Source organism: Syngnathus typhle, linkage group LG6 (assembly GCF_033458585.1).
Source record: "Syngnathus typhle isolate RoL2023-S1 ecotype Sweden linkage group LG6, RoL_Styp_1.0, whole genome shotgun sequence".
Classification (NCBI taxonomy): Eukaryota; Metazoa; Chordata; class Actinopteri; order Syngnathiformes; family Syngnathidae; genus Syngnathus; species Syngnathus typhle.
Window position 1 is genome coordinate 5,940,141 of NC_083743.1, and position 15,948 is coordinate 5,956,088.

General features: G+C 48.5%; 1 protein-coding gene across 2 annotated transcripts in view; it reads left to right on the forward strand.

Moving 5' to 3' along the window:
- Nucleotides 1-15,350, forward strand: part of cntn5 (contactin 5) — a 44,225-nt gene extending 28,875 nt beyond the window's left edge. For both annotated transcript variants that reach the window (XM_061281820.1, XM_061281819.1), the window contains exons 10-24: nt 173-309; nt 398-527; nt 1,863-2,007; nt 5,143-5,270; nt 5,388-5,575; nt 6,041-6,161; nt 6,880-7,038; nt 7,589-7,738; nt 7,852-7,922; nt 12,695-12,929; nt 13,003-13,112; nt 13,350-13,536; nt 13,606-13,718; nt 13,801-13,969; nt 14,684-15,350. In XM_061281820.1, the coding sequence (XP_061137804.1) occupies nt 173-309; nt 398-527; nt 1,863-2,007; nt 5,143-5,270; nt 5,388-5,575; nt 6,041-6,161; nt 6,880-7,038; nt 7,589-7,738; nt 7,852-7,922; nt 12,695-12,929; nt 13,003-13,112; nt 13,350-13,536; nt 13,606-13,718; nt 13,801-13,969; nt 14,684-14,772 (2,132 nt within the window). In that variant the 3' untranslated portion in view covers nt 14,773-15,350. The remainder of the gene's footprint in view (nt 1-172; nt 310-397; nt 528-1,862; nt 2,008-5,142; nt 5,271-5,387; nt 5,576-6,040; nt 6,162-6,879; nt 7,039-7,588; nt 7,739-7,851; nt 7,923-12,694; nt 12,930-13,002; nt 13,113-13,349; nt 13,537-13,605; nt 13,719-13,800; nt 13,970-14,683) is intronic.
- Nucleotides 15,351-15,948: the final 598 nt, after the last annotated feature.

Sequence of the window (15,948 nt, forward strand, 5' to 3'; positions counted from 1 at the left end):
TGGGCTGATAAAGCATCCAAACATGCACTCCTAGTGGATACAACAATCTGCCTTTTGAGTTTCAATATCGGATCTGATTGAGGCTAACTGAGCTCAAAGCTAGCAAAATGTCACATTAGGGATGTTTCAGTGATTTGATTATTTTTTTTTTTCGTCCTTCTTTCTCTTCCAGCACTGCCGCAGTGGGTGCGGATGATTAATGACTCTCAGCTGGATAGCGGCGAGAAGCTCCATTGGGAGTGCAAGGCCACGGGGAGGCCCCGGCCTACCTATCGTTGGTTGCGCAACGGTTTGCCCTTGACGTCGCAGGTACAAGCACCTCTCCGCTTCTTATTTTTGCCAAAAGAACCATGTCGCCATGAATCATCATCAAGCGGCCATTCTCTTTGCGTTCAAGGGTCGAGTGGAGATCGTGAACGGCGAGCTCTCTATTCACAAGCTGCAGCCCGTGGACTCGGGAATGTACCAGTGTGTGGCGGAAAATAAGTACGGCGCCATTTACTCCAATGCCGAACTCAAGATTTTAGGTACACGCTTTTTTTTTTTTAGCTCTATAACACCTTTTAAGTTTTTTGATCATGACATCAGACTGAGAAGGTCCTTCAGTGGAGTTTAGTCATGTGACATTTGCCAGCTAAGCCGTGATTGGTTGTGAGCCCCGAGCAACCGTGATGTCATTTTCAGTGGACGGCAAGTTGCAAAATGGCCGCCACAAATCTGAATACGGTGAGGATTATTGTAAAGAAAGTTTTTGAGTTGACTTTCAATTTAAATACACAAGTCGAATGAGTCATTGGACTTCGGCGACTGGTAGCCGGAGATGGAAGACGATTTGGATCCAGCGAGACACGGTTAGGCTGGCCGCCCTCTGCGCTCGCTGTGTGTTGCTGCGCCATTTTCTCCTTGTCATCTTGTATAGTGGAACGCAGCTGGTGACACCCATTCCCCTTTTCGTGCTCCCCCGAGGGAGGCTTTGATTTACTGTCAGTGTGGCATGCCCTCTTTGAAGGGGAATCGCTGGCATTTGGGACAATCAAAAGCACCTTTTTGTTCTCGCTTTTTTTTTTTTCCCTCGACTCCCTAAACAGGGTACAGACGCTGGCAACTGTGTCACACTGTCCAGAAGATGTTAACGAAACTTTAACAAGACCTGACGAGGATGGATGGAATTTCTAATCCGGTGACGCCCCCGCGCAAAAACTCAAGAGCGGCTAAAAAACAGTCGGCGGATGAACGATCACTGGAGGCCGGCTGTTGCTCGGCGCCGTGGGCCGCGTCAGCCCATTGCTGACAAGCGGTGGGCGACGCCACCGGCAGCGGGTCGCGCTCCGACTCTGATGAAAGCGCACAGACGTCAGGGCTGGCAAGCGGGCGTCCGCCGCTACGGCCCGGAAGACGGGAGGGTGGCATGGAACCGGTCGGCCGGGACAGCCCGCAGCTACGGTCGCGATTGGATTGTCATTGTGTGTAATGTCACTTGGGAAGTGTCACTCAGCATTTGAATAATGCTGGCTGACAAAGCCTCGCAGCCTGGACGTGGCCTTGATGTGTTGTAATACACATGATGAGGATGATGATGAAGATGCGGCCCCATTTCACAATTACGCCTTCATTTCCAGTCTTGTGTACATAACAGGGTTGGAATAGCTTTTTTTTTTTTTTTTTGATTTTTCATAATTTCTTATATTATTTTGTTTTTATTTCATGTTGCCTTTTTTTTTAATTTGTTTGATTTTAACTTGTTTTTTATTAGTTTTAGTAAAAGAAAAAAAGAAATAAAAGTAAATATGATGTAAGTAAAGTAAATGACCTTGCTGAAACGACTGTTTGACAAAACCCCGTCACTGCTTGCTGCCTCACAGCGTCGGCGCCCGTCTTTGTGCCCAATCCGGTGCGAGTCATCGCCACGCTGGGCAAGGACGCGTCCATCGAGTGCAAACCTCGGGCGTCGCCCAAGCCGCGGATCACGTGGAGGCGAGCCGATCGGAGGATACAGCCCACCAAAAGGTAGGCGGGAATTACTAATGAGGCCCCTTTTTTAAAAAAACTGACTCCACTGTTATAAAATGTAGTTTTGGAATGGTTTTATTGGGCTGTCATTTAAATTCATTTCAAAATGGAAATATCGATTTGTAACAATTTGACGTGCACTGCACATGCGTGGCTCCACCGACCGATAATTGTTTACTGACTGTTTTAGTAGCCACATCTGAAAGTTCCAAACTTGCATGTTTAAAAGCATCCAAGTTGATTTTAATTTCCCTGGGTTAAAATATTCATAAAGTCGAGAAAAGTTTGCCTCTCGCCATATTTTCACTTCGTTATTTTTTAAAGCGTTCCCCCCACGGCAAGGGCCTTAGGAGGCGTGCCGGTTTTATTAGTGTGACTGAAATGAAGTGTCAGTGTGAAACAAAACACTGCTGTTGCTACTTCAGAGACTCCCCCCCCCCCCTCCCTCGCGGAGCCCACTATTGCATTCGGAGGTCTCGTGCACGTTGAGGCGTGGTCCTTTCACCGGGAGCATCCGTCGGGCTCCGTCAATCAAAGTGAGCTACGTTGTGAAAAATGTCTACCCGTCAGCGTCGGGACTTTTTCCGCCCCGGCTTAATGATCAGAATCCTTCGGAGTGTCGCTGCTCACGTGTCAAAAGTTCCTTTGATGCGGTCATTTGAACAGAGATATGTCGTCTCTAAAATAGTCCAAAGAGGGAATCGAGCTGTTGTTTGAACTCGCCGCCGCTGCAGAAGATTGCCTTTTTGGCTTTGCGGAGTGTGCGAGCCTATAAAATGATGATTAATGACTCAGGCTCGCCTGAACCCGATAAAGCCTCGGAGGCATTCGTCAAAGCTGCAAATCTATTTTTCTGTGGCAGCCGCGGGGAAAGTTGTACCTGCGATCGGGCTCTTATCTGACCTGAGATAAAGTCAAGTGTTCTGGGAGCAGAAAACTCTTCGGAATTGTACCTCTGAAGCAGACTTTGCCAGCTTCTTTCAGCTCGAGGCACCCATCACAACCAATCACAGGTCACCGGTTTTCTGAAGCTGAGCCGTGATTGGTTGTACTCGTGTGGTACATGGAACATTTTATTGTAAAGAAAATGAATGGGGGTTGACGTCCCCTTTAAGTTTTTGGCCTACATAATACAAATACGTTCAAAAATGAAGTAAACTCAAAAGTTTGCCAATTGTTGCCGACCGAGAACGGCTCCTTTGCGACCCCGTCACTCTGCTGGGACGAAATCAATAGGCAGCGCTTTAAAAAGGTCAGTCCTGATCCAGCGTGTGATAAAGGTGATTCCTATCTGGAAACAAAAGCAGCCCGGCGTTCAGGTGTTGACCCGACCCGACTGCGGCAACGATTTTGTGACATTGGCCTTTGTAGAGCGGCGAGGTTTACGGGCGGCGAGGCCATCGTTCTTTTTCGGGGTGAATCGAAAAGACCCGCCCGCGTTTATCTGTCATTGACAGCTGTCCCGACTTAATGAAGGTGCGTAATTAACATGGATTTCCGCTAATGTTCAAGCTTTTTGTTGCCTAAACACAAAGTATTAATCCTTTTTTTTTCTCCCCGGTGAGAAACGGGTCAATGCAGCTTTTAAATCTTCATCATTCTTGCTGAATGCTATGCCTCCATTTTGTACACCTGGGACAGGTCGCCAGTCAATCACGGGACAAAACAATATAAACAAATCAACCTTTCAGTCAAATTCACTAAGAAGTCTTTAATGAGTGTTTCGGAAAGATTTCTTTTTTTTTTCAAATAGGTCACCTCTAAATTGTGATTGTTTGCTTTAAATATCCTACGCTCAGCTCAATTTGCATGTCCCGAGTAGGCGCCGGTCGCCGTCTTGTCCTCTGTATGTCGACGTCCTTGTGGGGGGGGACGTGAATTTGCTAATGCCCTGGTTTGAAAAAATGTCTCCCTGGCTGCAGATTGCCTCGTGAATTGCGCTTGTCAGGATTCGGTCACGCCTTCCCGGCGTCCTCTTTGCCAATTTCAATGAGCTTCGCGCATTATGAAGGGGGGGGGGGGGGAGTGACATTTAAATACCAAACAATCGTAATTAATTTGAATGGCATCAATGACTCACAAGCCTGAAATAGATGACGAGAAAAATAAATTTTTCCTGCGCTGGCGTGGATGTAATTCACACATACAAGTCATAAAGTCTAGATCTCGAACCTTCAAGTCCCAAGTTACTGTTTACCCCAGTTAAAAAAGTCTGTGCTGTCACAAAATATTTTCATAAATTAGCTACTTTGAGTATCTATTCTTAATTTTTATATTTGTTATTTGCGATGCCTTAGCATTAGCTTCTTATTGTGAAACTAGTTAAATTGCGTTCACATCCATCGCACAGCGCTCACAAATAGCAAAATAAAATCCAAAAATGATCCAATTTAAAAAAGAATTTAATTGTAAACGCCACCAAATTCTAAATCACACGACCGTAGTCCCCCACTTGTTCTTTCTGCGCCCGTTCTTCAGCAAACATTCGGCGCGTCCTTCAGCGGCTACTTAGGAGTCTCGGCATGCTCACCTGTTTGTTTTTCCCGTCGATTACACTTCGGCGTCTCCCCAGAGGACGCGGCGGTGAAATGCGAGACTCGCTTTTGACAGCTTTTGTTAGGCGGATGCATGAGTGTAACGCTCCGCCGTACGTTGATTTGAAAAGGAACTGCCATGTTCTTGAAAAAGAATCACTCCCCACCCCCCCGGCCGGAATTGATAGTCAGGCGACGGATGCGCCGCTTTTGTTCTCGACCTCAAAGGCAAAAAGCGGTTGAAGTCAAAGTGTCGTTAACGGATTTTTTTTTTTCACCCGCCAACCTCCATGACTAAAACGTTCTGAGCGTCGGCTCTATCTCGAGAAACATCTGCGCTTTAAATCCTCCGGGGATGCGAGCCAACTCACAGCGTTACCTGCGGGTCAGCCTCATTAACATATTCAAATTGCTCATTGATCTGCACCGAAAGGCTTTCATGTCAATGTTGCGTCACCATCAATAAAGCAAACATGGCATCCAAAAGTACACGGCCCAAAACGTCCTTTGTTTTGATGTCGCAATCGGATTTACATCCAGTGCACCTCCCCGAGTGTCACCATAGCGATGAGCGACGGGTGTTGTTGCTGTGCGGCAGGCTGATGCTGTTGAGGAACAACACTCTGAGGATCGTCAACGCCAGCCGCGCCGATGAAGGCGACTACGTGTGCCGGGCGGAGAATCAGCTGGGCTGGGCCGAGATGACGGCCACGCTCTGGGTGAAAGGTAAGCGATGCCCCGGCGGCTGGCGGCACGCTCCGCCGAGTTTCGACTCGACCTGACGACTGACGACATCACAGCCGCTCCGTCTGAGGTGACAGTGCAGCAGCTTTGTGCTTGCAGAGGCCATGCGCGTGGAGCTGAGCCCCAACCGGGCGGAGGTGACGGTGGGCGAGAGCGTGGTGCTGAGCTGCAAGGCCACGCACGACACCTCGCTGGACGTCTCCTTCCAGTGGCTGTTCAACCACAAGCCAATCAGCTTCCAGCACGCCGGCGGCCATTTTGAGTACATCCAGACTGTCCGAGCCAAAGTAAGCAGAAACGTAGCGTTCAAGATAGTGGAAATTTATCTTGCCGGGGTGGAAGTTTGAACGTTACCGGAGACTTTCTTCCAACTCCCGTCTCTGGTGGCATGCAGGAAATGCAGAAGCCTTGTTTTAAAGTCACATCTGTCCCGACAAGTCATTGTCTCACCATCAAACGACATTGAGCAGCAGCAGCTCGCTCCCTCCCTGTTGGCGGGCGGCGGAGACGCACGCTCTGCACTTTTAATCGGCAGCCGCCAAAGGAGCTCGCGTGGCTTTGTAGCTTTCGGCACTTCTTATTTCCCACAGCAAAAAGGAAGAAGGGGGTGTGGGGACAGGTACTAGCGGCTGAATTTAACAGGAAGCCTTTTTTTCCCCAGCCGCTTGAGCTCTAACATGTAAAGGCATGGCACGCTTTCCTTTCAAGCGCATTCCGAATCCTTCTCATGTCTGACTTGTATGTCTTTGCAGCAGTCGTCCACGGTGGATTTGATGATTAGGAGCATTTTGCTGAAGCACGCTGGCAAGTACGGCTGCAGGGCCCAGACCAGCGCCGACACCATCGGCGCCGAGGCCCAACTTCTTGTTCGAGGTGAGCCACTTTCAAGTCGCCAAATCTCTGTTGGCGCTACGGGAAGAATAAAGTTGAAATTATTCTTCAAATGATTACATATGGACATGTGACCGCGGGATGATGGTGGCGTTGCTCCAGATCGCTTTTGAAACGGCAGCCTGGCACATTCCGAGCGTCTTCTCATTTGTCAGTGAGCCACTTTTACGGTCACCTTCTAACGGGACACCTTGCTGGCGACACAGCACATTTGCCTTTTCGTCGGAGAGAACGCCAGCTGTTCGCTCCACCTCACCTTTCCCTCGAGTCCTCGCGTTTGCCGCCACTAAACAAGACGGAGGTAAACATATGTTGGCTTTTATTGGAACACGGCGACTCCTGACACCTAAAAAAAAAAAACCTACGTTGGAGCATTTCTCTCTCAGATCAGCGCCGATTGTGTTTGCAGTTTAGTCGGCTTTGTTTTTCAGATTTCTGCTTTTCATGCTAATTCGTTTGTCTAATTGCCTTCGTGGAGCAGCTGCAAACTGTTACCGACCGGAACAGAATGTCGTTTGTGACGGCGATGCGTTCTGCAAAATTTTCTGTGACTTGCCTTTGTGCAAGTGGTTGGCACATTTGCCTCGCAGCTCTGAGGTTCTGGGTTCCAGTCCAGTTGTCCAGATGGCGTCTCTTCCACAACCTTAAAATGACGCAACCACTCATCTCATTTCTTCTTCTCTCACTCGCAACCTCGCAGGTCCTCCCGGCCCTCCCGGTGTGGTCATCGTGGAGGAGATCAGCGAGACCAGTGCCACCCTGTCGTGGACCCGCGGCCTGGACAACCACAGTCCGATCAATACCTACCACCTGCAGGCCCGCAGCCCGTTTTCATTAGGATGGCAAACGGTCAAAACGGGTAATTCATACGGAACCTGCCATGCGAGACGAGTGAACGTGAAACCTTTTGACTCCCGAACCAACTCATGAGAAGACATTTTAACAAGTTGAAAAAATAATTGGAGCTTGTATAATGTGCCATGCTTTGTATCTGCGAGTAACCTCTTTGGCCTCAATTAGGAGATAAAGCGTATCGGTGCTTGTTTAGCATACGTGCTGATTTTTTTGTATTTAGGCACCAAAGGCATCAATTAGCATTAAAGCGTAGTCGGCTGTTAATAATTGATGAGAATTAGCTTCATCGTAATGCCGTCGTCCGTCGCGCAACACATGGGTGAGATAACAAGAAGAGCTTTACAAAAGCTGAGCTCCGTGTGGAACTTCGCCGACGATGGACTGAATTGTGCTTTGGAAACAAATGTCAGAAAGCGGGTTGTGAAACTAAAGCTAAATATTTCATGCTTTTCTTTGGTCTTGTTTTGGTTACACTAAACAGTGATGGGAAGTACACATTTTTGTTCTTGTACTCAAGCGGATCGTTCAGTTCGTTCTATTTTTGCTCGTCGCAGACCCGGAACCCGTCACCGGGGACCTGGAGTCGGCCGTGGCCGTAGAACTCAACCCCTGGGTGGAGTACGAGTTCCGAGTCGTCGCCAGCAACGCCATCGGCACGGGAGATCCCAGCGCTCCTTCCCGAGGAGTCCGAACTAAAGAAGCTGGTACCCTTCAACCGCTGCTGCGTAGAAAATAGAAAATCTTTTTTTTCTGTTTTTTTTTAAAAGTTTGCCTTCAAGGTGTGTAATGTGAAAACTTTCTTTTTTATGCTCTTCAGTGCCCTCAGTGGCGCCGACGAATGTGAGTGGCGGGAATGGCCGCAGGCACGAACTGGTCATCTCCTGGGAGGTAAGCGCTGCAACAATTTTATCTTTATTATTATTTCTTTTAAAGCACGGATTTGGGGCTGGAATGTCACCGTGACCACTGTGGCTTTTAAGACAAACGGCTTCAAAGAAACATTTTATTTCCGTCCAACTATTGCTACTCACGTTTTTCAGTCAGTGTGACAAATGTCTTGAGAAATATAATTCAGTCGAGCGGGCCAATCAGGTGGCCACGTTTCAGCCCATTCCACCCGTGCGTTGGGAGCTCCTCGTGAATTCCACAGCCATGAATGTGACTTAATGGGTACGCGCAAGGTGCCGCTGCCGCTGCCGCCGCCGCTGCTAGCCGGGCCATTCATTAGCATTTGTCACTTTGTCTTACCTGGGAATACCTGTCACACATTGGGAGGGTAGAATGGAATTGGGGGGGGGGTTATCAAGCGCACTTGATGGATGTCGCTGCCTCCAAAGCCTCGAAGGAAACGCTTGAACGATTTTGAACGTTTTGCAAAATAATCACAAGCGTTTACACTCCGCCGGGTTTGCTGTCGCGGAGAGTCGATGAGCGATGTCGCGTCCGTCTTGCAAGCGTCAAGAGTGGTCTCTAATTAAAACTCAGAGGAAAGTTTTTTAGTGTGGGGTGGAACCTTGACAAGTGTCTGGGGTTGTTCCGCCTAAAAATGCAGCTAAAATGAAAATAGAATGACACTCAGTGGCGCACAGAGCGGCACCAAGGCCCCGCCCATCCCCGTCCCGATCAGGGACACCATCACACACGCCTTCTGCATGTCAGAATTTTTATATTAAACTTCTTGAATTATTCACAAGTAATGAAAGGGAAGAAGGATATGTATGGATTTAAAAAGTCTACACACCCTCGGTCAAATGCCAAATTTTGTCACCCGATCCATATTCTGCTTCAGCAGTTCGACCGTACCACGCCAGCAAACCCTTTTATAAATGCGGAGGTAACAAAATAGCATTGAGCACGGCGCAATTAAAAGCAAAGACTGTCGAGATCGATTTGAGCGGAATGCAAAGCAGCGTTTTTATTCTAAACAAACACTATCAGGTGTGCGTGCCTGATTTACTGATAGAGTCGGACGAAGTTGCTGCGTCCCTGCGAGGCAAAATCAATAACAAATTAGCTTGGAATAAAAACAATAGTATTAGTATGGACACGCACTCGATATATGCTCGGCCGCTCGCAAACACAAAAGCTGTGACTTTATCCGTGTGTTACTTACAATGAATGTCAATGACAAAAGAGATTATTTTACTGAAAAATCTTCTGCGGGGGGCGGGGTCAAGACAGGGATATTTTTAGTTCTTTTTTGCTAAGAAATCCTGGGAGCCAGAGCAGCGTGCTAAAGCACGATTGTTTTCCGCCAGAGCAGAGGTAGAAGTGATTACTGTAATAAGACGCTCCCGTCCGAGATAAAGAGGATTATCTCATTGGGCCCAGGGGATGCTGAGCCGTGGCGCTATACACGAAATGTAATAAAGACGTTTGAAAAAAAACGAATGACATGTTCTGTATTTAACACCACCGCATCTTGTAGCTTTGAGCATCGAGGCTCACTTTGGTCACAGTTGACAAATGTGCTGACGAGGCGGTCGGTCCCCGCGGCCCACCTGGGACCCGTGATGAAGATGTAGTGAATATGCAATTGGGTGCCAGAAGAAGAAGGTGAAGAAAGCAGCGGGTCGGAACGGCTACGGATGAACCCGTCGATGTGTATTAATGTGTTTGTAATCTGCCGCTAAAGCTAATCAATCTCACGGCAAGCGAAGAGGAAATTGACGGCAACTTCTCGCAGGCTCAGCCCGCAGATGGGTTGGGAGTCGGCGGGTTACGGGGCCCGTCCCGATTGACTATGAGCAAGGCCAAGAATTTGTAATTAAGACGGGTTGAAGGACACTTTCGCAAAAGGGGGAAAGGTGAACAGATGTGCAATCAAGTTGTTATTAAGTAGGGCCTGGCAGCCCAACTGCCACTGGGAGAAGGAGTGGAAACGTAGGCCGTGGAGGGGCGATGGGTGGAGGGGCGAGCGTCATCCAGATGGAATGGATGCCTGTTGGTGTCAATGACCGAGGCGCCGATGAAACATATTGTTGGCTTAAGTCCAATTAGCATATTAATACAGTGGTCCACTTTAAACTGGAATTTAATTCATTCCTTGACCACAACTCACTCGTCCCTCGGATCAACTTTCTCCGTTGGAATGAATGGAAATGACACTCTTACAGATACCCCAAAACATCACTAAAACATGGAGTTGTCGTTTTTTTTGTTGTTGTTTTTTTTAGAGTGTATCATAACTTCTCTTGCAATGCAATGAAAACAGCAGAGGCCCCAAGATCGAACCCTGTGGAACACCATGGACAGTGGGGCAGGTTTGTAGTCCGACAACTAAGGCTAAAAGCAAAAGATAAAGTAATGTAGCATTGTTTGATGAAGGCAAAGCAATCAGATTTGGTAGCACTGTGAGCTGCATCTGGATTAAAAGCACAAACTCCGGCGCACGTGTTCTGACATTTCAAAAGCTCCACGTGTTAAAATGTTTTTGGTATCGTAGAGGACCAGCAGCGGGTGGTGGATGGACCTTTAAGATTGTGTCTGTACAACTGCACTGCATCACACTGAGAGCTGTTTCTAATATTTTTCTTCCCTTTACCGGAGGAAGAACTCGATTTAGTACGTTGGGTGCAATCGGTGCTTTCCATTGGCCTTGGTGGAGGTTTTCACTCATGTGAGCGAGTGATAAGAAATATGAATGTGATGATGTCTCTCCACTCCGCCTCACTGTCATCCATAAATTTGACAAGCTCCTCTCTCTTGCAACCTCAACTGGTTTTCCCGCCGGTGCGCTATTTCCTCCCGTCGCCGCTCAACACGTTTGGGAATAAATCAGCAGCGGGGGCCAGGTGATCGATGGAGGCGCTTATGAAAGGAGACGCGACCCTTTTTGCCGGAGGCGGCGGCTCGTTGGGCAAGGCTTCTGCAATCATCTGCGGAAGGGTCGTCGACGGCCGGCTGGCCGGACGGACGGCGTCGGAGCGGGATGAATGACTAAACAGTCGGCTGCTTTTCCGCGGGGGCGTCCATTAGGGTTGGCCTCACAGTCACCGAGCCCATTAGCGCTTGGTCGGGAGCTGAGTTATCAGGCGCTGTCCACGTGTGCCCACTGGAGTATCTGAATAGTTTTTCGTCCTTTGACAGCCTACACAAGTATCTACCTACTTTATTTATCAGTCCGCATATAAATGATTTATGCCAGGAATGGTAAAACCCAAAATAGGCTAAAGTCTTTCTGACCCAGGAGCATGATCCACTCTGGGCCTGATTTACGAAAAGCTTTGACAGGCGCAAACTTGATTTTGCAAGCTAATGTGGGCGCATTCCGGATTGTGCCTGCCAAACACGCTAAATTGCCGTTGCGGGAGGAGTATATGCAAATCTTGTCGATGAAATTAGCAGAGGGAATGAGATTGATCAAACCTGATGCAAATGGCCCTGGCTGATTTTTTTTTTGGTGTCAGGTGAAATTAAAGTAAGGCGTTTTGGCAAGTACACAATATTTTAGAAACGCCACAAACAGAAATCGTCGATTCGGAAAAGCAATTTCGGAGCTTGTGATTGAACCCCATCGAGACCCGAGCCGTTATGCTCTGTCCACGTGGCTGCCCCACGCCGTCGGTTCACGCCGCTTCTAAAAGCGTCACCGGCCCGGCCCGTAATGATCCACTTTGATGACAGCTCATTTAGCTCTGCTGATCATCCCGGTAACGAGCGCGGTCACGGTGATTGGTCATCGCCTTTTCATCCGCCGCCATTAGCATCGGGGAGGACGCGGCTCATTTGAGCCAGGAGCCGATTCACTTGGAAGTGGCCGAGCTGTTTGTATGATTTTGATTCATATTTTTCCTTTCCTACTTAAAGTGCATTTTGGAACCAAGTCTAAACCTGAATGCAAGTACTTGATAGAAAAATTCGGCCTCAAAGTTGCCATGTCATCGTGTTGCGACCGACGATGCGCCTCGTCACTAAAGGGCTCCAGGTTCGATCCCCCCGTTTGGCATCGTTACGCTTTTCGTGTATTCCTTCCAGAGGAATCGACTTGAAATTGTGTAAAACACATGCAAATGTGAATCGGCGGCGCTTCAAGTCACTCTTGATTAATATTAATATTGGCTGTCACGCACCGTCATTAAAACATATCCCATTAAACGCAAAAAGGCGGCGGCTCCTTTCCATATAGCGCATTTAGCCAGGCCCTTAAGCCGCTCGGCTCGCATTAATTAATTGAATTCCGTCCTAATGAATTGCCGTTTGATTGGATAGAGTTGCTGGAAGAGAACCCGGGAGGGGGGGGGCACCAGCCGTCATCCAAAAGAAGTAGAAGGAAAAAAAAAGTCCTCCTGTCAGGGAAGCCGGGAGACAAATGTCTCGCTGCAAATGTGCCGCCAAGCCGCTCGCCTTGCGACAGACGGCGGCTTTATGAACACTGGCGGCGAATTACAGTAAACGGAGAGGAAATTGCTCCAGATGACAAAAGTTTGTTTCTTCAGTGGTTCTTCCAAAAGTGAAACTGCTCAATGTGTCTTTCCGTTTTAAATTGGTAAAAAAAAAAAAAAAGTGGCAATATGAGTTTTTTGTTGTTGTTGTTTTTAAATAGTCAAAACGAGATGTTCATGATTTCATGGTTGTTGTGGCCTCGCAGTAAAATAATTAAAAATAATTATAATAAAATAAAAATAAATAAATCTTTTTGCGCTTTCTTTCTGTTCCAGCCCGTGTCTGAGGAGTTCCAAAACGGCGAGGGCTTCGGCTACATCGTGGCCTTCCGCGCCAACGGCACCCGCGGCTGGAAGGAGAAGATGGTGACGTCGGCCGACTCCACCACGTACAAGTACCGCGACGAGACCTTCCCGCCGCTGACGCCCTTCGAGGTGAAAGTGGGCGTGTACAACAACAAGGGCGACGGGCCCTTCAGCCCGGTCGTCGTCATCTACTCGGCCGAGGGCGGTGAGCTCAAACTTGTGGCTTGTTGTTTTTGGAAAGAAAGAAAAAAAAAAACTGTCTATGTGTGCGTGTGCAGAGCCCAGAGAGGCGCCGTCCGACGTGAAAGCTTACGCAATCTCGGCTTCGCAAATAAGAGTCACGTGGAGGCCGCCCAACCCTGGACCCGGAAGACCCAAAGGATACGAGGTGCACTTACGCTCAGATGAATCAAGCAGACATTTCATTAGGTACACCGCGCACAGTTATGTGACTGGAGTCCCTTGTACTCGACTTAAGTTGACAGTTTTAAGACTTCATTGCCTGACGGACTTTTTTTGTAGATGGTTGTTGGCAGGAGTTACAAAGAATCTCAAGTGTTTGGAATCATTCACTCATTCCCTTCTCCCGTTGAGATTCAAGTTTTGAAATTTTAACCGTGACCAGGTGAGCTGCTGGAAAGAGTCCGAGAAGGAGGACTCCGGCTGGACGCAGAGAACCGCAAAGAACGAGACCTCACTGCTCCTGGGGGGTTTGGAAGGGAACAGCCAGTACGTGCTCACCGTCAAAGGCTTCAACAACATCGGGCAAGGACCCACCAGTGCCTCCGTCATGGCCAAGACCAGGAAAGCCCGTAAGTTTAAACATACCATGTACCCCGGCCCCTTTTTTTATTATTATTTTTTCCTTTGTGGCTCTTCAGCGCCCCTGCAGCCTCCAGGCAATCTGCAATGGATTCAAGAGGGCAACAACGTGTCTTTAAGCTGGGACCCGGTAAAGGCCAAGGAAAACGAATCCGACGTCATCGGCTACATGGTAACAGACACGTTTTCCGCGTCGACGTAAAATCCACACACGCACACGTGAAAAGGCCTCTGGTGTGGCTGCGGCGCCGCAGGTGTTACTCAAGCAGGAGGGCCGAGGCCACAACCAGGTGACCCGCACCATCAACCCGTCCACCACGCTGTCCCTTCCCGAGGGCGGCACGTACGTCATCGAGGTGCGAGCCCTCAGCGAGGGCGGCGACGGGGCGGTCAGCTCGCAAATTCGACTCGTCACCTCTTCCGGTAGGCTGCCGCGCTCGCTCGCCGTTCGTTTGCTAGCTTTAATTTTACAGGTGGGAAAAAGTACACAGACGTAAATAATGGCAGATGCTTACATTCCTTTCCTACTTAACGAAAATCGTTAACAATTTTGATAGAACAGGTAGCATGCTAGCATAGCTCCATGCTAGCCGTTGTAATTAAGCAATCCGAGCTCTTGCCTGAACAAAGTTTTCTTTGGCTAATGCTCTTTTAATTACCTCGCCCACACTCACAACGCTTCACGGACGCGCTCGGCCAATTAACCTGCTAGCGGCACGTCGGCGAGACAAGACCGCCCAGCAGATGTTTTATCCTCGTGGCCGCTTAACTGGCTGTATTGTTTGCACCCGTAATTACTTGGACAATGACACAGTCTCAACACACACACAACACAAAATATGTTTGGAAATGTAGTGCAGACGTTCAGCTTCCATCCAACACCTCCAATAGAATAATTGACTTGCTTTAAAATTGGGCTGTCTAAAAAAATATATATATATACAATACGCCCTCATCCAAGTCAAAATGGCGATGGCTATAAACAAAGGCTAAAAAAATACTTTGCCGTAAATGTGACGTGGCAACAGTTGCCCGCTCTCAGAATGTTAAGTGATTTAAGTAGTATGATTGATTCCATAATGATTTGCTGCTACTCCTAAATCTACCCCCCTCCCTCCCCCCTTTCTTTCCTGTCAGGTGTGCGAGCAAAGAGCGGCGAGTGCAAAGCGAACCTGGCGTGGCCCGCGTTGCTCTTGGTTCTGCTGGTGCCTTCAGCGTCCTGGTGAGGCCGCTTCACACTCATGCTTTTTGATCGGAGAGGAACGGATTCGCCCTTTATTTTTTGGGGGGGGGAATTCCCTTTGACGCCGCGAAGGAGGAAAGGTCCGGACGGGGCGGGTTGAGTCATCACGTCACCCGTTTAGTTTCGTGTCCAACATCGCGCTAGTGTTGTGCTGTCGTGTGTAATGCGAGGAGGGAGTTTTTTTTTTTTTTAAACAAAGTGCTCATCTCATTGACTCCCGGGGTCTGCCGGAGCACGCAAACTTCTCGGAAAAATGCAGCGGAAGCACGAGCAGGATCATCTGGGACGTGCGCATGGCCCGCCCCCACACCGCCTCTTTCCTCGGGCGGCAGAAAACTCAAATTTTTCTTTTTTGTTTATTGACCATACAAGGACAACTCGGACTACTTTTCGAGACTTGCTTTTTGTACACGGTGTTACTTTTTAGAGAAGAAGACGGTGGCGTGTGTCAGCTTCGTTTCTGTTGGTAGCAGCACTTCGGTGGTCACGTTGATGGAAGTACAGTAGGCAGAAGTAGCGACTCCTGGTGACCAATAAATGTGATGTCTATTTTTAAAATCATGACTTCTTGTCATCTATTTTGTTCGGGTCGGAATGCCGCGCGGCGCAAAATGTCTTAAATCAATCTCTGTGCTGCGCTCGTATCAAAATGAAACTAACAGAATCACTCGGCGATGTTGTCGTCGTTCCAAACACAAAAGGCTTCCAAAGTGGAGCTGATGGACGGGGACCTTTTCTCGCTGGCCCCCCGTTGCAGCTGACTTTAAATGTCAGCACTCAGACACGGCAAACATTTCATTTGTCACACGGCGCTGCCATTTCATTTGCCAACATCCCGTGCAGGCGCCAAACGGGACCCGCGCCAACGTCGCTTCCCTCTCCGTAGCTGACTGAGAGGCGGTATAAATATGTGCTTTGCAATCCTCCACCTTGCCGTCCCGACCATCCAAATTACCCAAGATAGACATTTTTTTCAACTTTCTGCAAGAAGCACAGCTCAGCAGGTCAACCACTCGGGAGCCGCATTGCTCCGAGCCCTTTTTTTGTATTTTGGTTCACTAGGAGGACATTGATGCTAAGGTGCTCCAACTTGTGTCTGGACCACACAAACATTGATTTCTTTTTACGTATTCATTTTTTACGATTGGTTTTGTTGCTT